The 27,045-nt window shown below is 37.1% G+C and overlaps 1 protein-coding gene across 3 annotated transcripts in view; it reads right to left on the bottom strand.

Moving 5' to 3' along the window:
• LOC126037756 (ATP-dependent translocase ABCB1-like) overlaps positions 1–26,718 on the bottom strand; it is a 62,381-nt gene extending 35,663 nt beyond the window's left edge. For 2 of the 3 annotated variants that reach the window (XR_007505804.1, XM_049798481.1), the window contains exons 1-7: positions 10,771–10,854; positions 10,217–10,334; positions 9,384–9,441; positions 7,913–8,060; positions 6,517–6,580; positions 1,338–1,529; positions 426–597 (exon numbers count right to left, since the gene is read on the bottom strand). Coding sequence is in view for 2 of the 3 variants with exons in the window: in XM_049798481.1 (XP_049654438.1) it covers positions 426–597; positions 1,338–1,529; positions 6,517–6,580; positions 7,913–8,060; positions 9,384–9,441; positions 10,217–10,314 (732 nt within the window). In the remaining variant the exon portion in view is untranslated. Of the gene's footprint in view, positions 1–425; positions 598–1,337; positions 1,530–6,516; positions 6,581–7,912; positions 8,061–9,383; positions 9,442–10,216; positions 10,335–10,770; positions 10,855–16,881; positions 17,006–26,599 lie in introns of those variants that run through there. The other variant, XM_049798482.1, reaches the window with a different exon arrangement.
• Between the last annotated feature and the right edge of the window lie 327 nt (positions 26,719–27,045).

Genomic DNA, 27,045 nt, shown 5'->3' with positions numbered 1-27,045 from the left:
AGCTGTTAACAACTCTGAAAAGAAACTCTGTGTCTGGGACCAAGGCTTGGTCTGATTTATTCACTTATTTTTCAAGAGATGCAATTATTCCTTTCAACAGAACAAGTACTCATGTGGATGAAGTTTAACAATTACAGATGTTGATTCTACTCGTATATCTTGCTTCCTTTTCTTTATAGAAATATGCTATATTAGCAGAAACAGCTTCAAATCAAACAAGTCTGTCCAATCTATGGGAATTATAATATTCAAACTACATGAGAGTACTTACAAACAGTTCACCTGACAGCTTATGTACATAGATGTTGCCTAAAGCTATAATTGTTCTAAGTAATACATTATAACAGTAGGAATTACAGATATGTAGATTTATTTCATTATCTCTCATTAATATAAAACCTATCACTGAATATATGTTAACCTACCTTGGCCCAGATGGCTGCTGAAAGTCCCAGGACAGGACTGACTGCTAGTATTACAAGTGTTAATTTCCATCCTCTTATGAGACCAACAATAAATCCTGTTACAAATGTTGTTACTGCTTGAACAAGCAATCCAATTTTGTCACCTATTCCTTCACTGATTTTGGAGACATCACTGAAAAACAAATTACATCCAGACAAGAAGGAAAATGGAGGAAGCACAAGAAAGCTTTTCAGTTTTGTTACATGGGCATATGTGTGGAGGACAATCTTTACTATTCAATTACTTCCAAACAACAGTTTGCTTCAAGATAAAGCACTATATATTTTGGACAAGGAAAATTTCATGTTTCATGTGAAAATGTAATACTATAAACCTCTTTTGTCTGAAAAGGTTGTAATTCTGTCTGCAGTGCAAAGTTACTCTCACTTTCTTAACTCCAAATTTTTGATCTGTTTGGAAACTGTGGGATATCTGGAAAGAAAAGATAAAGCCTTTCATGTAGGCAAAGACAAAGGAATAGCTTGTCATGCAGTTAAAGCTGTTCACACTGCTGGGGTCAGCTGGCACCTTATTCAGTCCTCAGTGTGCACAGAAATTAACTGTTTTCTCTTCATGGGGCTAATCTCATAGGCTGGGCTTTAGGCATCCTCAGAGTTTAAGGGAACTCATCAAAATGCTTTTCTGATATCCTTGTGACAGTCCAGTATCAGAAGTATTAGAAGTTCAGTCCCTGAGACTCTCCATGAGAAAACTTGAAAACTTCAATTGACAATGAAATAATTCAATTTAATTTCACAGTGAAATTTCATTTCACAATGAAATAACTCACTTTTAAAATAAAAATTAAAAAATTGTAACTCATACATGCTTAATAAGATAAAATAACTCTGGGAAATGTATACTATACTTACTCTAGAAGACGAGTGTTAAGTTCTCCGACATCATTTACATCAAACCATCCAATTTCCTGTCTCATAATTGCATGGAAAAATTTTTCTCTAATTTTTTTTATTTGCCGGCCTGCTGCCAGGGTCCAAAATGAGGTTTGGATATAAGCAGCAAGAAGAACACCAGCTGCTATTGCAGAATAGTAGTATGCATATCTGAAAGGAAAAAAAAAAAAGGCAAGATTCCCTGAAATTAGTTTTTTAATTACGTTGCTAGTCTGTATTTAGCTTGATGCTTACTTCTTCTGTTTCAGACCTGAATCAGAGTTTATATGTTTATACTAGATTTTACACTTCTCTGTAAAACTTGGCAAGTTTTCTACAAGTAGGATTTAATATGTTTTCAGATACGCAATAAAGGAGGTTGGACAGGAATTACTTTTTGTCAATATAGCATATATTTTCTGATAACATTATTTTAGGACTGTATGTCAGTTACAATACCTTTTTCACTTAAATGTCTCATTTCCAAAAACACTGTAACATTTTTGTTTTAACACATATAGACAGTCCTAAACATATATATCTATATTACACACAAATTTACATCATACAACATGCCTTTCTATATAAATATATATATGCATGGATGCTGTAAATATTTCCTGACTGAGAATACAGCATTACTATATACATCTATTGCAAGCAAATGCCATTAGATCAAAAATTCTTTTGCTCCCTATTTTATTCATAAGTGATATTTTACTTGATTCAGCTCTGTGCTATGAGCAGGTTGTCAAATCAAAACCAAGGAGTGTGTGAACCACTATATTTTTTGAACTGGAATTGAATTTGAGCCACAGTTTTAAACCATTCAAACAGGATTAAATCAGACTTGATTTAATACAGAATTGGCATCAGAATCACTTACAGGTGAAATGAAATCAGAACTAAACTAGAAAAATGTAACTGAACTGATTCCCTGTTTGTAAAACATGACCAAAACCAATGGCTAAATATTTGTGGTGTGTATTACATGTAATTGTAAGACTACTGCATTTATATAAATCATTAGCAAAAAGCTTTAAAACTCTTAGGACTTTCATTCACATGTAGCTAGTTATGCATACAGATTCTTTAGAATTGTAGCATGAAACGTGGCAGGAGCAAATTGCAGGAATCTGTGTGTAAATGCTCTGCTCAAAAAGAAAGATAATGGCTTTATAGATGAAACTTTTTAGACTTTAATCCAGTTTTTTTGTGGCTAAGATACTACACAGTTTATTCAGGGACTTTGGAACTATACTTATTGTGAAATGAACTTTATCTAAACTGTTTAATAAAAATGGGTTAATGCCCAACTGAATGCAGGTTAGTTGAATATTGACCTTGATCATATTCAGTTCTATTAAAACTTTACACAGAAACTAACAAAGTAAAACCAAGAACACTGCTTCAAAATTCAGCAATAATTACTTTAGACAATTACTTTATGATGTTACATCACTTCAAAGAATTGTTTTATGCTTGGACTTTATTTCATGAGAAATTGTATCAAAAGGGATTCATATCTTTGCCAGACTCCATGCTGATGAAATATATTCAGTAATTTCACTGCTGAAACTTAACAGAGAGTAAATGCTCATTGCATTGTAACATAATGGTTCTTTTTCTTTTGAGAAATAGTTGGGTTTTAGGCAAACTGTTGTTTGAGTAGCAAATACAACCAACTCCACACATGTAGTTCAGTACTTGAACAGCTGTGTGAGAACTTTGTCCTTGTAAACAGTTTTTATTATTATTTGACCTGCTGGCAGGCGTTCTTAGAGAAATAAGAGGTGGCTACAAACAACTTCTTCAAACCAGTGAACACACTAACTCAAGGCTTTAGCTAGAAACTTTAGAAAGGAGAACTTACTCCTGTGTTACTAGTAAGTAATACATTCCTCATTCAACAATTTGTTTCTAAAGAGAAACTCAGGCTGCTTTTTATTCATACTTGTACTTTCAGAGTTAATGTCTAAAAGACCAGGTGGCATGCATGATGTTTGTGGTGGGTTGACCCTGGCTAGATGCCAGGTGCCCATCAAGGCTGCTCTATCACTCCTCCTCCTCAACTGGACAGGGGAGAGAAAATATAATGAAAGACTTGTGGGTTGAGATAAGAACAGGAGAGATCATTCACCAATTACATCATGGGTGAAACAATCTCAACTTGGGGAAAAAATTAATTTAATTTATTACCAATGAACTTGGAGTAGAGCAATAAGAAATAAAATAAAATCTTAAAACACCTTCCCCCCAGCCCTCACTTCTTCCCGGGCTTAACATTATTCCCAATTTTCTCTACCTCCTCCCTGCCAAAGGCACAGAGGGACAGGGAATGGGGATTGCATGCAGTTCATCATACATTGTTTCTGCTGCTCCTTCCTCCTCAGGGGCAGGACTCCTCACACTCTTTCCCTGCTCCAGTGTGGGGTCCCACCCACGGGAGACAGTCCTCCACGAAGTTCTCCAACATGGGTCCTTCCCACGGGCTGCAGTTCTTCACGAACTGCTCCAGCGTGGGTCCCCCACAGGGTCACAAGTCCTGCCAGCAAACCTGCTCCAGTGTGGGCTCCTCTTTCCACAGATCCACAGGTCCTGCCAGGAGCCTGCTCCAGCACGGGCTTCCCACAGGGTCACAGCCTCCTTCGGGCACCCACCTGCTCTGGCGTGGGGTCCTCCCCGGGCTGCAGGTGGAGATCTGCTCCACCGTGGACCTCCCTGGGCTGCAGGGGGACAGCCTGCCTCACCAGGGTCTTCCCCACGGGCTGCAGGGGAATCTCTGCTCTGGTGCCTGGAGCATCTCCTCCCCCTCCTTCACTGACCTTGGTGTCTGCAGGGCTGTTTCTCTTACATGTTCTCACTCCTTTCTCTGGCTGCAGCTTCTGTTGCACAGGGTTTTTTTCTCCCTTCTTAAATATGTTATCCCAGAGGATATCCACCACCGTCACTGATGGGCTTGGCCTTGGCCAGCAGTGGGTCCATCTTGGACCTCCTTCAAATAGACCATCTCTTAGGGTCATGAGAACAGGCAGTTCTCAACATTTAGATGTTGATGTAGATCTATATTAACATTTACACTTTCCTTGTGTCAGCTTGTCAGTTTTCCTGTACTCTTTGTTCTTTAAGCAGTAGTGACTCCTAGACAACAGCCCACTGAGGACAGTGGGAGGATTCCTATTGTTTTTAGTTGAGATGATGTGATATGAGTTCAGAGATTAAAAGAAACCCAAACTATTAATCAAAAATAGTTGTGATTGGTTGTTGGTCTAAAAGAATTATAAATGACACATTGTTTTACGCACTACTCTTATGCTATAAAGGTCAGTAATACCTTGTGTAATTCTAGTACATCCTGCTCTTAAAATACAGGTTAGATATGCTTCAGTAGAAAAAAAAGGAAAATATGTTGATTTTAAAGCTGTGCCATTACTTTCATTTCAAAGCAGAAATAAAAACACTAACACAAATATCTTTAAAATTAAGGGAAATAAAAACTAGCAAGTGAGACAGTTTTAAAGGCAATCCAACCATAAGACCAGTTACTAGAAAGAGATAATTAAACAGGTAGAAATACAGAGAACAATTAACTGCTGTAGAGAAAATGAATCAGGTATTTTTTACATTTACAAGAATAACAGAACACTCAATTAAATTCAAATGATCTAACTTTACATTTTAACAGGAATTGCTGTTTATATGACACTTTATAAAACTATTGGACTTGTCAAAATATATGCTGGAGACTAAGATCTTACTGAGTTTCAGAAAAAGAATCCTATAATTGCATATGTAGTAAGAACAACTATTTTTAAAGTTCCTTTAGAAGAAGCATAGGACAGACTTTACAAATGTTGTGCAACTAAGCATCAGGTATTTACAAAACATAGAACAGTTAGGGTAACTTCACCAATGCACAAATTTTTTGTTCTGCAATTTTGCCTTCAAATTTTCTTTCAAATCACTGGGCACAAAACTATTCCACTGAAATGTGGATGCATTACTTGAATTCATGTCAGAGACTGACAGAAATGCTGTGGGAGCAAGAAATTCTATGTGTCCATATTCTCTTATAAAACATAATTGCCAGTTCCCTGCCAGTTCATTCTCATTACATAAGAGTTCTTCATTTCTAAGTAACAGCCTTTTCCTAACTAGCTCTTGCTCATTTATTTTAGGGTAAGGAATTATTTTGGGTGTAAATAGATATTTTTTATTAGAACTTAACTACTTAATCTAAATGATCTATAAGTTTACGGTCCACTGTTGCCAGAAATGATAATGCACTTCAATATAAATGAGCAAGAGTCGCTAGAGTGAATGCCTTATCTCCTTCTCTTCAGAAAAGACAACTGCCTTGAAGACCACATCAGCATTCCTGAGATGTCAGATGTTTTTCAATACCTAATGAGGAACAGACTTCAACCTGAAGAAAAGAAGCTGAAGTGTTACAAGAAATTGTACATGAACTTTAGGCATTCTGCATAAACCAAGTCTATGGACAGTGGTTAATAAAGCCCCTTAACAAAACACATCTATTAGCAGCTGATATTTCTGCTTATTTGACTTTTTCTTTATGAAGCTTTGTAGAAGAAGAACCTACTGACTATTGTCTTCTGCTATTGCCAGCTCTAGAGTGCTAGATTTAAGGTCATGCATAACCTAACTCTGTATTTTCTGTAGCCCAGATCATTTAGTTGAACTTGATGCTTTGGCAGCAAAGTAGGTACTACCTGGCAATTTTAGTTCTGCTTTTTATCAGTAAATCACCACAGCTCAATATCAATATAATATCAATATATTGTCAATATCAATATAATGTTTTAGCATAACAATTACTGTTTATAAATTCAGAGGAAGAGAAAGAAGGAAGGAAATGCAGATGGCATTGGGACACAGAGCACCCCTGAAAAGGGGGTGGGATGGGTGGGAGCAAGACATTGCAGGGAAGTTGTTGGGAATGGCTGGGGATGTTCAGGAATCATCCCAGTGCCTCCAAAAATCTCATGTGCAAATCTTTAGTTACATACATTATTTAATCAACCATTGCTTTTACATTGTTTAAAGTATGCAAAACTTCTGTAGGAGAAGAATGACTTGACTAGAAAAGTGTGCTTACATTAAAAAAAAAGAAGAGGAAATATAAACTTCTAATTACCTTGTCATATCTTCTTCCAGCTTGCCAAGAATATCTGAAGAGAAATTCACTGCAGACATGTTTCCTTAAAAAGGAAGAAAAGAGTAAATACTTTTAATAGAGCAAGTTTTAACAAATTTGTTTTCCTGCATGATCTCCAGCAAATTTTGAGTTGCTACAACTCCTTTTGAATCAAGTTGATTTTAATAAAAGGAGGAGTGTGATGACTTCAGGGTTCTACCCATTAAAAAACAATTATTATACTGATATAAGGTTAGTTGTAACTCCACTGACTACAAAACTACGTTGATGTACCTTGAGACTAAAAGGTCTTCCTGAGCATTCATTAAATGCTGTTTGATTTTTTTTTTTTTTTTTTGAAAATACAGGGCATTTGTAGAATGCCAAAACCCATCAAAAATACAGGTCTAGACACTGACATCAAATCAGTAACTGTGGATAGCTTAACCCATTATGAAAACATTGGCTATAATGTTGGTGTTGGCACTAAAATTTTACTGCCCCACATGAGGACTCAGTGACAAACCTTTTGAGAAGACTACAGCTGCAGCATTTTGCATTTGCATCATAAAAATCTGATCAATTTATTGTACTTGGGAAGGAGTAAATCATCAATTACTTGTTCTGATAAAGACAATATGCTCATGTTTCTGTCTGATAACAGCATAATAAGAACAAAAATGGATGCAGAACAGAAGACAGTCACATCCTTTTTTTCTATCACCTTTTATTTTATTAAAATGTTTTATGAAATCTTATTAGATAATATTTCAGGCAACAAACCTGTTCACAAGTTTAACACCTAATGTGTGAGTTCAGAGGACAATATAATCTGGTCTAACCGTGAGTTGATACCCAAGTGACAGTATCACTCTTCCCTCTTGTATCCAGCTGTGCATGCTTGTTCCCCCTGTGTGTTTGATTTCATACTTCTGATTCAGCAACTAAGGCTATTCAACAAATGGATCCAAGAGAAAGTTAGTACTTTTATTTTGGTAACGAATTTTCTGTTGCACCTACTTACTGATCTGATTCACCTTGTGAACTATAATTGTCAGATTTGATGCAAGGGAATCAACAGGAACTCATGGAAAACCAGCCTCTTTCTATTTATCACAGCCACAGTTAAACATGATTTGTTGAATGTACACTGTAGTGGATAATTTGAAAAAAATTAAAAAATAAAATCTCCTAATGCAGAAACTAAGAATTAGGAGCAAAAAAAATTTCCATAGTGTATCCCTATTACAACAAACACAAGAGTTACTAATTTGCATCATAGTATAGTAGCAAGTTGGGGTTTCTGACATCAGTATCTCCTTTCAGGATGCTTGAATCTTCCTGGCTCTTTTCCAAATATGAGCCATCATTCTCTTCATAGCAGATATATTCTTACCTGGAAAATTTGAGTTTCCAGAAGCAACAAAGCTATCAGTCATATCACCAAAAATTACCATCGCAACAGGGAGACTGCTTCCATGGGCTATTGCCAGGAGAGTGCCTAGTATCATTAGTAATTTATCTGACCAATTGGAGTATCGAAACTGTGAGTGAGAAGAGAAATTAATTTGAACTGTGGTATTAGAATGCTAACACAGTGTTATATCTACAAAGTCAAGAAAGTCAAGCAAAAGCTATTAATTGTACATCTAGTGTCACAAAACTACAACTTTATCTGATTAGAAATTAAGTTTACAAAACAATTTAAATGTACAGGAATAAATCCTTCTAATATAAGCACTTCTATACTATAAACTCTCAAAACCAGAGAAGTGCACTATTTTAATGCATCAATATCTGCACCTGGGTAAGAAAGGCCATAAGAAAACAAGGCTTAAGACATTTGCCGGTTTTAGGCTTGCCTTTTAAAGTTCAAATTATAAGAAATTTTAATGGCATTGTGATAACTAAGACAATAATTAATTTTACGGTAAATTAATTATTGTGCAGTCAGAAGAATTGTTCCTAATGTACCATAGGCATTATCAAAATGTACTGAAATCATAAATACCTCTTGCCATTGAACTTAAAGTTTGAGCTCATCTGTTACAAAATCATTGGCTTTATTCTGTACTGTAAAATACTAAGCTTACTGTTGTAAATTATAGTGGTATGATGTAATTGTGCAAGTGCAAGCTGGTCTAGCAAAGCAGAAAAATTGGGCACTGGCCAGTGTCATGAGCTATAGTTTTATTTCTGTTATTTGCCATATCATTGCTGCGCATTATGCACACTTAAAACTACAAAAGATAAAACATTTCAGTATTACCAAAAGAGGACCTAGGATTCACTTTGATTAAATAATAATGGATTGCCTTTTTTTAAAATATACAGAAAAATAAAAAATTCTGGAATTTAAAGTACATTTTAGTACACAATTTTTAATTTTAAGTTTCATCAATGCCATTGAGTTGCCCTTTTCTGCTGACTCAGGTGACTGAATAATGATTAATGGGGCTAATTAGTGTGATTAGTACACAACTCAGGTAATTTAGAGGACAAGACCACACATAATCTTAGGTATATGGACACCTTTTTCATTGTGTCAGAAGAAATGACTGACCATGGAAATCCCTAGCTTTCACAAACAAAAATCTAGTACAGGTGTGCTTAGCATGATAACTTACTAAGGGAAGACTCCTAAGAATCCGTATCAGTAATAAGACAGCTTCTTTAATAAAACTACATCCACAAAAAGAACGGCTTGATTGCTATACTGTATCAAACATTCTGTAGTGTCAAAGTATTTGGTAAAGACAAGGTCATATATACAGTACTCTAACATAATTTTAACTATTTTTGTTTACACTTTGAAATGTGCACGCATGTATATATATGTATACATAGAGAGAGAGAATAAATCTTACCAGCGTAAATGGGCTGACCATCTTAGCCTTTTCCACTTTCTTCTTCTTCTTTCCCTTGCTTAAAAGGTATGATAGTTTTAGGGCATTTAAAAAGCGACATTTCACAGAAATACTAATGTAATATATTAATGAAGTTAAATTAAAATATAATTATGAAATAATTTTACAGGAAAGAATTGTGTAAAAAATGAATATAATTTATTGAGTGTTCTTGAGATGTTTGTATTTAAACCTCCAGGTATATAAGTAACATTAGCTCCTGACTGCTGTAAATTTAACTCAAGCTCTTTCCAGTTCACCCCTCTCAAGGGTGAAACAACACCAACGAGGGCTGGTGGCTCCACTGCCTGGTTAGGGAAGTTGTGAACTGAAGCAGTATATAGCTTTCAAAACAGGAAAGAAGAAGATAACTTATAAAATCAAATTTTTGCACATGGGGGATGGGGAATACGTAAAATGTTCAAGTTATGTAAAACATTGATTCCCTGCCATACTAAAAATTTTAAGATAATTTTTAGCTGATGACATAACTGGATCCAAGATGTCCATTCCAACATCATTTCTGTCATATTTTAGAATTGTTTTTCAATAACCTGTAGTCAATATTGTGGGCACTTAGTCCTTAAAACAAAAAGATAAAAGGTCCTTCTGTACCAAATGAATGTGTCAATCAATGCTACTCTCAACTTGATACAAAGCTTGCTGTTATTAAGCTTTCCTGATAAAATAAAATAAAATAAAATAAACAAAAGATAAAATAAAATCTAAAATATGATAATGTAATCTTAGAAGCTTCAATACAGAACATCTTTACAATGTTTAAGAGTACTTACTGTTTGTCTTCAGATTCATGATCCTGGCTGGATGCAGTGATCTCATGACTATTTCCATCTGTAGTACGCTTCTGCTTCTTTTCATCTTCAGAATGCATTTTAAATTTAAGATCGTTCCCTGTAAAATAATATTTGACCAAGAAATATATAAATATTAAGCCAAGGACAGTAATCTCAATGACAATTTGTTTGAAAGAAAAATATAGATACTCCTTAAAATCAATAAAGTTATTAATGTCATACATTGCAAGTGAATTCTCACAATGGGCAAGGAGAAACATGTTGAAACAAGTCCAGAAGTTTGGAGCTTCTTGACAAACATCTACATTTTGTATTTGTATCTGTTTGACACAAACAGATACAGGTCCTTCATTTAATTTCATTTGAATGATATAAGCATTATATTTTCTGCAATTCAGCACAGATGTACAAAATAAATGAGAAAGTAGCTGTTTATTTAAAAGAATATGCAGTTATTTGGAATTTTCCCAATTGTAGGTATTAGTGAATTTTATAAAATATCTCTGATTTTAAAAAAATAATTTTTGACATACCGTGAAGGTTGTTCTTGGTTTGTGTCTACTCCTCTAAAAAACTATTCAAAAATCAGCAGAATTAATATGGTTAACGACACACAGCATGATTTGACTTTGCTCTTCTTAGGTAAAACAGAGATGACCAATAGCTTTCTCTTGTTTTTTAACCACTCCTGTTGCCTCGCCTACTTTGGAGAGTAAAGTGTATGCACTTTGGACTCTGCCTCTCTTTTCCTAAAGGGAATATTTAGCAAACAAAGTCCTTAGGCCCACGCTTTTTTCATTGTCACCCTGGGGAAAACAAGCCTGAATAGTCTATTCTTCCAGCAGGAAAAGTTCCCCTTACCTACTGTTGGCTAATTATGCCCCTTAAAACTCCCAGGAATTCCTCTTTACCTTGTTAGAGATGGTGCTGAATGCTCCAAGTAACTGTTATACTTAAAGATTAACCCATTCTTGAATACACAGTGAGAATGAAACCAAATAACACAAAAGGAGTGTTTTACTCTTTTGCTTCTTTTCCCTTCTTCTAAGTCTAATCCAGAAAATATGACCCACCTAGCCTGAAAGAAAACAGGATTTCACTGTAGTGCATATCATTTCTCATTTGAGTAACTGCAAAACAGCAAGATGAATTTCAGACTCAGTTTAGAAATGCTTTGGAAATAGCTATGGTCAGCAGAAATCTGCTCAATTAGTATCCTTTTGATTTTCAAATGTATGTTCAGATTCTAAACTATTTGAAATGGACCATTTATTTTACTGAGTGTCCTGGTTTCAGCTGGGATAGAGTTAACTGTCTTCCTAGTAGCTGGTACAGTGCTATGTTTTGAGTTCAGTATGCGAAGAATGTTGATAACACTGATGTTTTCAGTTGTTGCTCAGTAGTGGTTAGACTATACTCAAGGATTTTGCAGCTTCTCATCCCCAGCCAGGGCACAAGAAGTTGGCACAGGACACAACCAGGGCGGCTGACCCAAACTGGCCAACGGGGTATTCCAGACCATGGGACGTCCCATCTAGTATAGGAACTGGGCAGTGGGGGCAGGGAATTGCTGCTCAGGGACTGGCGGGGTGTTGGTGGGCGGGTGGTGAGCAATTGCCCTGTACATCATTTGTACATTCCCATCCTTTCATTACTACTGTTGTCATTTTATTAGTGTTATCATTATCATTATTAGTTTCTTCTTTTCTGTTCTATTAAACTGTTCTTATCTCAACCCAGGAGTTTTACTTTTTTTTCCTGATTTTCTCTCTCATCCCACTGGGTGGGGGGAGAGGGAGTGAGCGGCTGCGTGGTGCTTAGTTGCTGGCTGGGGTTAAACCACGACACTGTGGAATGTATTGTTTTTATCAGTATATGTAGGCATTACATCAATGAAAATAATAATAAATATTTAAAACATTTAAAAGAAATTAATTGCCCTTCTTAACTGTTATTTCAATGTATATAGTAAACTAGATAATGTTCAACACTTTTAGAGAAATAAAATTTATGAAAAGTTAAATGAAAATCCTTGTCCTAGGAGACAAGTAGATTTACAAGAATTTCTCTGTAGGTCTTCTATCACTTGACTCGAACAAAACTTACTTAATCTGATACTTAACCAGAAGAGATAATTTTTGTTCCTTTTAGTCATGCATGCCTGTAATCTCAAAATTTTGATAAAACTGAGTATTTTTACAATGTTTTGGAATACAGAGTCTTATCAGAGTGAGGATTGCTTTAGAAAGGGTAGTTTACCATTGTCAGTCAAGCAAAATATAAAGGATTAGTAAATATAAGTATTATCTGTTTATGAGAAGTCATCCCGATATATTTGTATAGACCTCTATCCACAGCAGTTAATGGGAATACTTCTGGCTTTTAACTTGTGTGCTTAAGTGCTTTGCTGGACTTGATCTTAATGGACTGGTCCAATTATTTCAGTGGGAACTGAATAAAGTTGAATGAGAGACTCTAGAGAAAAGTCAATTAATTTAAACAAAGGAAACAGTATATGCAGGTCTTGCATGACTGTTTGACTTTAAAGGGAAAATGGACAAAACTACAAGATCTGCCACAATGTTCTGTTATCTCATTGCAGTGTCTCAATGCTATTGCAGTACAATCATGAGAAGAAAGTGAAATAGAAATAAATCAGAATAGCAATTTGTACCAGGATTTCTATTGCCTGCATACAGTAGTGCAAAGAAAATGAAAAACTGTTGTACAGTTGGTTTTATCACACTAGGAGCTGAACCTGCTAAACTGATATTTAAAAAGTGGGAAATGGGAAAGTACAGTATTTTACATCTACTTAGTAAGCTACAAAATTATGTTATTTCTCTATAGCTTCTGTACTTTGACTTTTCAGTTGCACAGTTGCTTCACAGTTGCACAGAACTTGAGGCCAGAAAAAGGTCACTAAATCGTTCTTGTAATATCTTTCTTCTAATCCCTTGTATCTCACGGTTTGCTATAAATTATCCAGATATTTCCATGTTAAACTGATAATTTGAGTTAGACTGTATAATTTCAGTCTAAAGAGATTAAATTTTTGTCATAAACCAACAACAGAAGAATCTGGGGCATCACCACTGCACATTACCTGCACTTGAGTATATAAAAAACATGTAGGTGAACATAGTAACTAATTCACAACCCAAGATGTATGAAAAGACCCAGAAACAATGTAGGTGCCAGTCAATCTAATCTGAGGAGAAATACTTTCTCATCCAAAGTTTGGCAACCAGTTTTGCCCTAAATGTATAAGCAGGATTCATAAACCTATGTGTTTGAAAAATACTTTCTGTCTTGCCTCAGATCAGTTATTTGGTTAAATCAATAGCTTACCCCCAGCTTTAACCAATTTTTGACGTCATCAAAGGAGATTTCTTTTTAATTCTGTAGGCTGAAGCCCTGAAGCATGAAATCTCATATAGACATTGTCTGTATCACATGTACATTGACTTGATGCAAAGTAAAGACGTTCTGAACATCTTGCAAGAGGAGTGTCCCGTTCACTCAAAAGTCCAAGAAGAAAGAAAACCTTTCTTTTTCTCCTTCTACTTATGAGTCACAAAATTTCCCACAGAAGATGGATTTATACAGAGATGACCAATCTATGACCTTCAAGCTATTTAAGGCTCATAAACTATTCAAAGTTCATTCCCAAACCAGTTCATTATCCTATGATCAGAAGAAGCAGGGATCTGCTGATGTGGGAACTGTTGGACAATTCAAATCCATTGTTGTACAAGTAAAAAATGGCTGATAAGGTTTGTGCACCCTCAGCCCTATCCCACAGTGGATTGGTGGGACACTATGAAGATACATCTTGCATATTATTACTTCTAGGAGGACCTTGATTTTCAGATAACTTTTCTATGTGAAAATACTTATAAATATTCATAAGGTTTATTCAACCCTTTCTTTATTAAGGTAGAAGCCAATTTACTTTTGCCTGACATGGTTGCCTGACATATAATCCATGTCTCCTGGATTATATTCACATATCTTTTTTAGAATTTTGAGCATAAGAACTTCTTGCATTTTTGAAATATGACCATTAGGTCTCTTGAAATATTCTGGATACATTGTAGTGCTGTTGACTGAGGCACAATTAATTCCCTTCTCCTACTTGATAAAAATGCATGGTTTGAATCATCTCTCTTGGGCACCCTACTGCAATGAGAGATTGTACCGTAACAATAAACTATGACAAACCTTAAATCCTTCTCTAAATCATTGTGCTTACAGACCATTCAGCAGTCTTGTCAGTATAGGTCTGTTCTTCACAAAAGTGTTTAAGTCGTATTTTGCATGATTATAACATTATAACATATAACATTATAACTGCATTTTGGACTGCAGTTAGGTAACACAGATCATTCTGTATTGTAACTCACTTTTAATTATTCCAGACTGTTTCCATGCATTTATTTATCTCAATTTACTTATCCAACCCTCTTCTATATGTCAAAATGTCAACATATTATAAAAAAACTCATCATAAGTCAGCTGCTGGAATGGCAGAAAAAGGCATTTGAAAAATGGGGCTCTCATGTTTTGTGGTGAAGTTTCAACTAGTTATGCTTCCAGAAAAGAATTTGTGTTGAGAGAATGTCATCCCACAAATCGCACATTCGTACCATGTATTTTTTTTTATCTGATGCAGGACAGCAAAGGGGATGACCAATTGTCACATGATATCAGAATAAACAACTGGCACAGAAACTTTAATCTAACTTTGACATCAGAGTCAAAACATTGTGAAATGATGGCTTGATACCTTCAAAATTTTTTGAACAATATCAAAAAAACCTAACCATTTTTTAAATGCTGATCAATAAAAATAGCAAACAAGACAAGAAACTGAAGCAAATACTTCAAAACCTTTATATATTATAACCAGAGAAAAGGACACAATTTTTTTCTTTTATTTGCTTTAAAGATGGAGAGTTGGATATTCCAATAAGCTCCAGGTAGGCAAAATGGTGGAGAGGGTCCCGGAAATCTTGTAATGATTCCTCAATGACAATCAGCCCTAATATATGTTAGAACAACTGTGAACAATCTCTGATTCATGATACTCAGGGAACTCTGTTCCATTTTAGCAGCCTCTTTCCTGTTAATCAGTGTTGGAAAAGAATACTACTTCGTACAGGAATTTTGCCAACTTGGGCACTGTTCTATCAATAAGAATTGTCCTATATGAAGAGAATTATGTTGTCAGAAAATGACAATTTTGTGTTCCTTGAACTATGCTGTATGCTCAGCCACAAGATACCACCTATGGGAATTGCTAGACATGTTATTTGTCCTGGTCTAAGCATGAGGCCAAATTAAGTTATTATAAGCATCAAGCTTCTATTTGTGTTTAAAAAGAAAGTCTACTCTGAAAAGAATGTTTTAATGATATTACAAAGCTCCCCTTCTATCGCCTGGTGATTTGATTTGGAGTTAAATTTTTATTCTAGTAAGGGGCACTACCACAAACTAATGTCACCAGCTTCCTATTAGTAATGTGTCTGTTTTCAGCTTTACAAACTCAGTCTTGTTTCTGAAAGCTTCAAATTTTTTTGGCTTATACTTAACCAAAAACAGAAAATCCAGACAAATCTACAGCTCACTTTGAGAGACATTTCCTATATATGGAAAACAACTTTCTTGGTGTTTATTTATCACTGAACTTATTAAATATGACTTGATGCATTAATATGTGAGGAGGTAATATTTTTCATAATCATTGCTTGCAGTATAGTTGCATTTAAAATGAGATTCTTACTACAGTTATAACAGAAAAATGTATTTAATTGAAGTGGTATTTACATTTGTCTTAGATTTAGTAAGATTTCTTGAACTATTTAAAGCAGGATTTAAAAGTTCCATCTCTCTAGAGCATGAGCTGATGTTTTCACCCTGAGCATATCTAGAAAAACAGATGTCTTTTGAATCTGGAAAACCAAAATATATTCAAAGAAATACAGTGTAGAACATTAGGGATTTAAAAGTGTTCAGGACTTATTTCAGTTTATGGTATTTAAGATGCTATATGAAAAACTATGGAAAAACAATAATAAAAGTGGCTTTTTGTGCAGGTGGGAAACATTTTTCCCTATTGAGTAAAGCATATATTATTACAGACACATCCAAATTTTTTTCCTGATAATTTTTCTAGCCAATGATATGCCTGGTAACTTTGTAACAGTACAAGTAGTCAAGGAACTTGAATGAACTTTTATCCTTTCCTCACTGAATCACTTTGATTGGACATCTTTTGCCATGCACAAAGAGCCTTTGTAAGCTGAATATATACAACTTAAAAGTATTCAGTAGTTACTGATTAGTTACTACACAAAAAGGTAACTTGAATTAATGAAACACTAAACTGAGGGTTAGTATGCTCACTGCCCTGACTAAGAAACAGAAAATGTCTTTGCTGGCCAGGAAGTTCTCAGTGAGGTGGGGTAGGGCTGGTTTCTACTGCCCCTGGAATAGATCCTCAGTGTGACTGAACTGCCGTCTTCCAATCCCTGCTTTTCCCTTAGGATTTTATTCCTTTTCATGATGAAGTTTTTCCTCTTAAGTCCTTGAACTGCTGCCTAGCTGCATCTCAAAAGTCTTACCTCTGTCTGCAATTTTACCTCTCTTAACTTGCAGAAGTCCACTCTATCAACTTTTTCACATTTCTTGCTCAGAATTTAACAATTTCCTCACAAGTCAGAGAGGGTTACACAATTGTGTCTTGGATCACAGACAGCTGAACTCCTGAGGAAGAGAGAAAGGAGTTTACAAAGTGAAGTCATTACATATGAAATATATAACAGTATTAATATTATATCCTATATAGAAATCAAAGCTATTCATATTGACTTATTCCCTTCTACAACACTATTTAAAATTGTATAAGTAGTTGCATTCTATTCCATACAACTTGTGAAATGTCTAGATTACACAGGAAATTACGAGAATAAAAAACCTGTTGTTCAACTTCTGCCAATTAATACTGAATTCAAAAGTTTTGTTTATTTCTCTATTCTACAGTTACACTTCATCATATCCCTTACAAATCACAAAAATGAGGAGTGGAAGAGATGTCAGAATGTCCTCCCACCCATCCTGCTTCCTCCAGATCAAATCAACTATTCTATCTGTCATTCTTGACAGATGTTTGAGTTCTGTCACTCCCTTGGTAGTTTCCAAAGACAAAGATAGAGACTTTTAGACTATCTATCTGAACTGTTAGGAAGTTTTTCTGATGTCTAACCTGAATTGCTCTTGAGATAGGTTAGACCTGTTACCCCTTTCCTACCCACTGCAAATATGAAGAACTACTTCTTACATTCCACTTTGCAGTACGTTTGAAATTTTAATGTTTCTTTCACAAGTGTTGTCTGTCCTCTCTAGGCAAAAAAAATCTGTTACTGTAGTGAAATGACTTAAAATAATCACTTTATTCAGTTCATCTCAAGAGATTGATTATGGCACTATGACCATGTTCTGCATGTTAGTATTTGACCAGAGTCAAATTGCTTTGTTCCTTTTTGATGTTTACTGTAAATCAAATGATTGTATACAGTAAGGTAAATGTAGTTCTACAGGACATTGCATTCAGTGCAGATACACACTTGTTCACAAGCTCCAAACCTTTTAAACAGCCATACCCATAGACACTAGGGGTAATGCTTCCTCTTACTTCTGCTTCCAGAAATGTACTGCCACATGCCACAGCTCTGTCTGCTTTACATGCCACAGTGACAATGTATCCCTGACAACAATCCAGGTAGATCCACCAGGAAGATTCCAGTTATGATATCAAGATGTGCCTGCATGTGATCACTTTGCAGGAAATAGTTCTAAAGAGACTGGAGGAATTAACTTTCTCACTATGCAGGATTTCAGCAATCAGAACATCAGATTTCTGGATGTTGTGACCAGCTACCTCATGGCTACAGTTACTGAAGAGCCAATTACCTGTAGTCATTCTATTGACCCAAACTAGATGCTCTACTGTCTCGTTAATTTATCTGTATCTTCTCTTAACTCCCAGTTTCCCTCTTTCCATAAGGGTTCATTAATCTTAATTTCCACAAAGTCATTTCCTAAAGTCCTATCCAATGGCTAATCAGAGCTCCTTATCTTTCCCGACACTTCCAGGTACAAGCTCCCGGTTTGCTTGCACTTCTAAGCCATCTTTAGTCCAGGGACTGTCAACAGCTGAAGCTGGTGGCAGAGGCTGGAAAAAGAGGTCAGGAAGAAGCAAACACATTTACATTGATCCCAAGCAAGATATGTTTATCTAAGCTTACTCACTACAACCGTTAGTCTCCCTGCGGACTAGTTGTTTACCAGGTATCATTTCCATTTTCTGCTTCCAGTTCCTGGGTACAAGATATGTTTTTAAAAAGTGTTAATCAGCTATTGATAAATATACAATAGCTAATGTTTCTTGGGAATAAAGGAACTTTCCCTCTCTTGGAATAACTTGGTTGATTTCTTTTAGGAAAAAAAATATAGAGTGTGGCTTTTATTTGATACAGAAAAATTTTTTTCACAGAGACCCAGAAATGCCCAAGACTCATAACTCATTCTGGTCTCTAGTCTGCAAGAATTATGATAAATCTATTCTCACACTACCAAACAGATCAACTCTTTTACAAGCTACAGGTTCTCAAGTCACTAGTGAGCACAATTCAAGTCGCTTCATCATTGGCTAAACAGCTGCATAGCATTTAGATGTTAGATTTTGATAGCTGATCTGCTTTATCCTATACATTTCATACTTTTTAAAGGATAGAAAAATTGTCTTCCCAAGTCAGTAAAATATTCTATCTTATTGACAGGTCTGCTATGTAAAAATCTAAATGAGCGCGAGTCCTAGAAAAAGTCCTAAGAAACATTTCTTAACTGTATTATCTTCACAGCAACTACTTCATATATTTATTAAGCAGCCACCATAGGGTACAGTATTATAGTGCTTGATATAATTTCATTAATATCTATACCACAATAATATTATTATTTTACTTAAACTTCTACCAGTATTCTAAACCAAAACTAATTTCTCACCTATTAAAAATACCATTTTTCTTTGTTCTTTCTTTTCAGCTAAAACTCACTCCAGTTCTGACAAGCTGGCACACTGTAAGATCATTAAAATGTATTCTGATTCCAACAAGGGTTATTGCTCTACTCCCAAATATTCTCCATATCAAGGGCAAAACAACCTTTCCCCATACATTTTCTACTGAAACTTGAATTTATTAGACTTCTGCCTTGCAAATCCAAATTTCATCTCTTTTCTTATTTATTTCTTACTCATTTCTAAGCATAAACTTTGTATAGACATGACATACCATATTGAACAGCAACACGATCAATGAAATTTAAGAAGTGCTAAGCATGGCCAAACTCATAGAGTAATATTAGTACACAGAGACCTTCCTGCCCAATAAACAGCAGAAAGAACAAATACAAAGTATTTAACTAATCAGCAAGCCACAGGGGTCTCCCCCAATGCTTCCTCCCCTTCCCTGTGTGGACTGTGAAATCACAACATGATTTCTTGTCTACTTCCCAGATAGAACGGGAGATGAAGGCCGTAGGTCAGAGCCAGAGGGACTGGGGACTGGCTCCACAAAAAGTCAATGTTCACATGGACCCTTGAACCATGAGGCTTAGGACAGTGTTCCAGCATCATCAGAGATAATTGAAGGAACACAGTCATCTCTGTTCATTCTCTAATTTTCTCATCCTTTGCACTCTAGACTTCCTCCTTTCTGACTCAATCCTGAGTCACTACCTCTACCCAGTTTACATTCTTCTTGTACACAACAACACATGACCCTGCGTGAGGGTCATGACACTAAATGCAGTTCCTTGATTTCTTTTTATAGTCTTCAACAAATAATGAATGATTAACAGTTCATCCTGACTGAATAAAGTGTTCAGAGCAGCCCTGTTTTCCATGTCACCATTCACTGAGAGCAAGTGATTTCGTTAGTGTGGAACAATGTTCAAGGAAGCAACTTTCACCAGCTCATTTGAGCACTTAGTCAAACTGAGATACCTGCTACTGTAAGAAAAGGCCTATATCCCTCGTACTAAGTGTCTGCACCTGGCACACTACAAATGCTGTTCCAGTAGAAATTAGAGATCCTAAGGCCCACATCCTACGGATCCACAGCTTCCCCCTGTGAGCAAGTGTTTTAGGTTTGTGTGGCAGGGTTTGAGGAGTGGGGGAGGCGCTGCAGGGGTGGCTCCTGTGAGAAGGTGCTGGAAGCTTCCCCGGCTCCAAGTCGGACCCACCTCTGGCCCAGGCTGACCCAATCAACGACAGTGGTAGCGCCTCTGGGATGACATATTTAAGAAGGGAAAACCTGCAGCAGAGACGGGAGTGGGAAGCGAGAGAAACACCTCAGTTGACACCGAGGTCAGTGAAGAAGGAGGGGGAGGAGGTGCGCCGGAGGAGGGAATGCCCCTGCAGCCCATGGTGAGATGGCAGGCTGCCCTCCACCCCAGCCCATGGAGGGGAGCAGGAGAGCAGATGCCCACCTGCAGCCCAGGGAAGACACCACACCGGAGCAGGTGGATGCCCCCCAAGATGACTGTGACTCCATGGGAAAGCCTGAGCTGGAACAACCTGTTCCTGAAGGACTGCAGCCCATGGAAAGACCCATGCTGGAGCAGTTCGTAAAGAACTGCAGCCCATGGGAAGGACCCACGTTGGAGAAGTTTGTGAAGGACTGTATCCTGTGGGAGGGACCCCATGCTGGAGCAGGGGAAGAGTGGGAGGAGTCCTGCCCCTGAGGAGGAAGGAGCAGCAGAGACGACGGGTGATGAACTGACCATAACCCCCATTCCCCATACCCCTGTGCCACTGGAGGGGAGGAGTTAGAGAAAATTGGGGGTAAAGTTAACCCTGGGAAGAAGTGAGGGGTGAGGGAAGGTGTTTTAAGATTTGGTTTTACTTCTCACTATCTTTGTTTTCATTTGATTGCTAGTAAATTAAATTGATTTTGTTTTTTTCCTCAAGTTGAGTCTGTCTTTTGCCCATGACCATAATTGGTGACTGATGCCTCCCTGTCCTTGTCTCAACCCACAAATGTTTCTTTATATTTTCTTCTCCTCATCCCACTGGGGCTGAGGAGGGGGGGCAGGGAGCAAGTGGCTTCATGGTACTTTGTTATCAGCTGGGCTTAAACCATGACAGCAATGTATGCTTCTTAAATACTACAGGAATTCCTTCATGGTAGCATCCTCTGGGGTTCCTTGTATAGTCAATACTATGAAGCAGAACTGAATTTAGAAAATGGATCTGTTTTAAACTACCTCTGGTGAGTATCTTTGGGACTTGTCAGCATGAAAACAAAGCCTTTTATCTAACCCACCAGAGGGAATGATCTGGTAGTGATTCCATGTCATTCCATTTGCAGAAGACATTATAGCATTTTCCATCTGTCTGGGGACAGATATTTTGCTAGGTTATCCCACATCCTAATGAAGATAGATGATTTCTTCAGTGATCAGGCATGGCTGGCAATCAGTTTATGAAGAGGTCCATTGAGTTGGCAGTTATAAGCAGGCGTAACAGAACAAGACCAAGTCCTATAACCAAAACTGATACTGTTGTATGGTTGTCCTGGGTTCAGCTGGGATAGAGTTAATTTTTACAGGAACCTGGAAGGTGGGGGCATAGCCGGGGCAGCTGACCTGAACTAGCCAAGGAGCTATTCCATACCATGTGACATCCTGCCCAGTATATAAATGGGGAGCGGGCCGGGGGGTGGCTCTCTGTTTTTCGGTGGGGGAAGTGGCGGAGCGTCGGGTCCCGGGTGGTGAGCAGTTGCACTGTGCATCACTCTTTTTGTATACTTTTTTTTTCATTAGTGCCGTTGTTGTTGTTGTAATCTCTTTTGTGTTTGTCCCAGTAAACTGCCTTTATCTCAACCCTCGAGGTTCCAGTTTCTTTTCCTTTTCTCTCCTCCGTCTCCTCCCCATCCCACCGGAGGGGGGCGGAGGAGTGAGCGAGCGGCTGCGTGGTCCTTTGTTACCGGCCGGGTTGAAACCACGACAATGGTACATGAGGGAGGAGAAATATCTGCCTAGGTTATTTACAGAACATCTTGGCAACACATTAGCAAAGAAAGATGCCTGTTCCTGTGACAGGACCAGGAAGAATTTCTCACACACCAATTAGATAGTGCAAATCTAATGTGTATGTGAAATAGTGTTTACAAGAACAAAAATTATTTGAAATGTGATACTTCATCTTGTCCCAAATGTATCTGTGACAAATACTCTTTTGGAATACTGGTGTGGTGAGTCACTTCGCAGGACAGAATTACCACCTACTTTCCTAATTAATTTCCACCTATATTCATATTTCAAGTAGACTGAACTATTCAAGAGTGGTAGGTCTCTCAGGCAAAGTATATGTACACACTTCTGTAAGGCCTAAAAATGAAGATAAGTCTATAGCATCATGAGTGAATGTATGGTCTTTCCATATACTGGTGGTTAGATTGGGTGATCACACTTAGTTACAGAGTTCACATTGTTCCAGTGAAATATGGCACCTGCACTGACAATTTCCTCTCGTTCACAACAGGGTGAAGACAGGCAGGCAGAACAATGCTTGCTCCAAGATTTCACAGTAAGATGTTACCCATAAACATTTTAACCTCCCAAATGGTTAGAAATTATTGTGCTGCTTCTTTTTATGGTAGTGATCAAAACATCCTTTGTGCTAGCACAATATTAATAGTAGTGGCTATTCTGATAATGGTAAACTGAGTAAACTCATCTCCTCCCAATGGATCACATGGACACAGATAAGGACTTGATTGTCATACCATATCAGATGGCTCATACATCAGTGTTAAACCATGACAGGAAATAGAGGAAAGCAATAAAGACATTAATCACCTACAAAAATCCCCTTTCTTCCACACGTATATTTATATGAATATATGGAAAGAGAAGGTGTGAATAACAGAAAAAAAAGAAATATGTATATATATCTTCTATACCAGCAAAATAGGAGTAGAAATAATGCCAAATGTTACCAAAACCCTCTGTTGTGCATGAACTTTGATCTAGATGATAATAAAAGCAGTCAGACTTTTGTCTCTCTTTTGATCTGAGTATATAATACTAGTCTAATGGTGTTTAAGAGTAGGTTCTCAGTTTTGATTGCAAGGTTTACCTTATAGTTTTTGCAGTGAACCTTTAACTTGAAGACAGATCCTGAAATCTATACTGTACAGATGGATTTCTGCACACTCAGAGATCCCTTTTACTTCAATAGCAGTCACCCAGGACAAAACTGTCAACTATACACGATAAATATGTTAATATTTCTCAATCTAGAACAAAAGAGGGATATATGGGAAACCCAGTCCACAACTATACTGAAAATTCATGTTAATGTGAGAACAAAATAGGCTTTTATGATCCAGTTACACAGTTACAACCAAACAGTGGTGAAACCAGAACTCACAGCACTGGCTACTTCTGCTTGGTCACATTGCTGCTCCTAAATCTTGAGAGCTTACAACAATAGCAACTGACCTGACTGCAGACCAAGCAAGAGTAATTGCTTAAACCTTGAGGCCACTGAATTCAGAAACTTGTAAAATGGGATTTCAGGCCTTAAGGTTTAGCTTTCCTTAACTAGCAAAGATTGCACCACTCTGAAAAACACTGCCCCAGAGTGCAGTATGATTATCAGCTACATGGCAGGAAGAACCTTCTGTAAGAAATTTAGTAGGTAGATGTCTCAGAACAGTTATCTGAGCACTGAAAGGAGATTTGGCTAGCAGGTTATTCCACCTAGAAGAACACTATGAGAATGTAAAATCATATGAATCCTAGAAAAATTGTTGGGGTTGGCATCTGGGGAAGTATCTGAGTTAACAGAACCTTGAGGTTAATAGAACCTAATAGAACCAGTGTCTTTAAAGTAGCAGTAATACAAGGGTTAAGTCAGCAAGAGTAATTATGGAACCTGTGAATCAAGCAGAAATACAGTGGGAGGAGCAGCAAATTCAACTTCAACAAATGGGAAAGGTAATATAGGTAAGAAAGAATGGAAGGAAATCTCAGTTCTGTGGATCTGACAAAAGGTCTGCACATACTGTAATTTTCAGAAATGTGGTCATAAAGGACCCACAGCCTCCATTTAAAAATAAAGATCAAAAGGAACAGAAAAGGGAAAACAGTCCTCAGTGGGGGTTTAGCTCTTTGTGTAAAAAGAGGTGGAAAGAGTAACTGCAAAACACCCTTGGAGAACATGATAAAAACTTCCTTTAGGGAACACCAATGGGATTGCAGGAAAGCAATGTGGTAAAATCTGAGAAAAAGAGGCAAAGATACAAGAAAATGGGATAGAATCCATTAATTCCCTGCTGGCTTGTTTTGTCAAGCTAACAAAAATAGATGACAAAAACTACGGAACATAACAGGTCCCTCTCAGTGAAGCCCTCAGGCATCATCTCTTCCTCTCAAAAACAAAGAGTAGGGACAGTCTGCTGTCTACCTGCCCCAGTCTAGTGGTAAAATTACAATATAACCAATGGAAATGGCCAATAACAATATTAGCACTGGGTGGTCAGGGAAAGAACATTAACGACCACTAGTTCCATGATGTTGATTGATACTGTAGTGTCAAACACTCTTCAATGAATATTTGTTCCAGCTGGAACTCAAGAAAGTGGAAAAATGATAAAAATTGTATTCTATGCATGAAAGGATGTTCAGGTACCTGTATTAAATCTCTGCCTGCATTTAAATAGCTGCCAAGCTCAGGAGTTCCTTCTGAATATAGGAATGGGAGGATCCTTCTTATAAACAGCAGGGAATTATTGGCACAGGTTTGTTGAAACAAAATGAATTAGCTGCAGATTTTGCTACGGATGTTTGTGGAATTGGGGCTGACCAGTGGGAGGTGAGGGTGGAGTGATTCCTGCAAGTCATTGATGCTTTGTTATTAAGAATCCGGAGGAAGTAAAAACAGTAGATATTTGGGTAACAGAATTTCCTCAGGTTTTGTGTGTCTCTAAGTTAAAATGTGGAAAAATAGCAGTTGTGTATTAATTGGAGGTCCAGATCCTCCCTCCCCAAAAATAATATCAACACCCGCAAGAAGAAGAGGAAGGACTCCAACACACCATCAACAAGTTTACTGGAAAGCAAGGTCCTAGTACAGAGACCTATAATTTTAAGATCCCATTTTGTCCAGGGTTAAAAGCAAAGAAAAAAAGCCTAAAAGTGGATTTTTAACACTTAAATAAGGTAGCCCCCTCTCAGGTTGCTTGTATGGAAACATGCCTGAAATTCTTGTAGCACTAAGCAGAGTACCTCACTGTTTTTTTTGTTATCAACTTAGTCAATGTTTTCTTTGCAATTCCAGTAGCAGAGCAAAGCTGATAAAAATAAGCATTTACATATAAGGAAAAGCAATATTGTTTTATCCATGTACCTCAAGACTTTCAGATAAAATGTATCAAATGTGGATGAAATTACCATCAAAATGTGTTATGTCATATCATACATGGATGACGTGTTGGTACATGGAAAAACTGAATTGAAAGTCCAGGAATATACCCAAGAAGTAATCAGCATTACTCAAAACACAGGCTTTAAAGCTAATTGTGACAAAACTCAGCTGGTACAATCTGAAGTGAAATATTCAGAAACAGTTTTAGGTCAGGAAGGGAGGGTGATGCTGGGATCACCAATGGGTAGAACTGACTATGAAAGCCCATGCCCCACAGCAATAATTGTATTAGATTCACATTTGGAATTGCTTAAATTTTTTTTAGAATATCCTTATATTTGCAGAAATCAGTAAACCACTAATCAAATTAGTGAAGAAATCTCACAAACAAGAAAAGAAAGAACAGAAAAAAGCAAAGCTGCACTAGTTCAAACCCTGACCATCAGATGCCCTGATATTTGTAAGCTGTTTCATGTTCAGCTGGCCACTACAGATCTAGACCTTGGGACTGTGCTATTTCAAGAACACAGAAATAAGATGCAAATTACAGCCTTTGCTTTGAGAGTCTTAAGATCAGTGGGAAAGAACTCTAGTCCATATTAGAAAACAGCTTTAGCATTGACATAGGCAATGAGCTTTGGGAATACCTCACTAGAGACTGTTTTGCAGTAGTACATATCACATGTACTCCACAAAAGTAAATCATCAGTGGAAAAGTACAAACTGGATATGCATCAAACTCTAGGTTAGCTGGATGGACATTGGCTTTCATAAATGAAGAGCTTGCTGTATAAGACGACAAGATTTTATCACCAGCTCTATATGGCTTTTAACCACTGGAAGAGAACTTAAGTGCCCTTTACCTGTTTATGTGTCTCTCACGAGATAAAAGCTCCGTTGCTGACCTCGTGCCACAGGATATTCAGTGTGGTCCAGTTTTTATCAAAAGGATGGAAAATCCTTAATTAGATATGCTGCAACCCCTGTGAAAAATAAAAAGAGCTGCTTGCTTTCGCTTTGCACAAGCAGCAGTGCTACAAGCTCTGCTAACAATGTTAAAAGAGGAACCTGAAGGAAATGATCTGGCTTTGTACATAGTTTCAGACCGGATATATCAAGCCTTAACTGTCTGGCTACCAGCATGGAATGAAGATGACCTGCAAACACAGAATGGAAATCTGGTAGCCTAACAATCATGGAAAGGAAGTCCTGAACATAGTTTTTAAAAAAAAGCAGAGAGGAAAAAAAAATGCAGGTCATGTAAAGGCATAGCAAAAGGAAAAATACAGAAGCAGCAGTATTGGAATAG

Source organism: Accipiter gentilis, chromosome 4 (assembly GCF_929443795.1).
Source record: "Accipiter gentilis chromosome 4, bAccGen1.1, whole genome shotgun sequence".
Classification (NCBI taxonomy): domain Eukaryota; kingdom Metazoa; phylum Chordata; class Aves; order Accipitriformes; family Accipitridae; genus Astur; species Astur gentilis.
The sequence above is the reverse complement of the archived record's forward strand: the minus strand, read 5'-3'. Positions and strand labels throughout refer to the sequence as shown.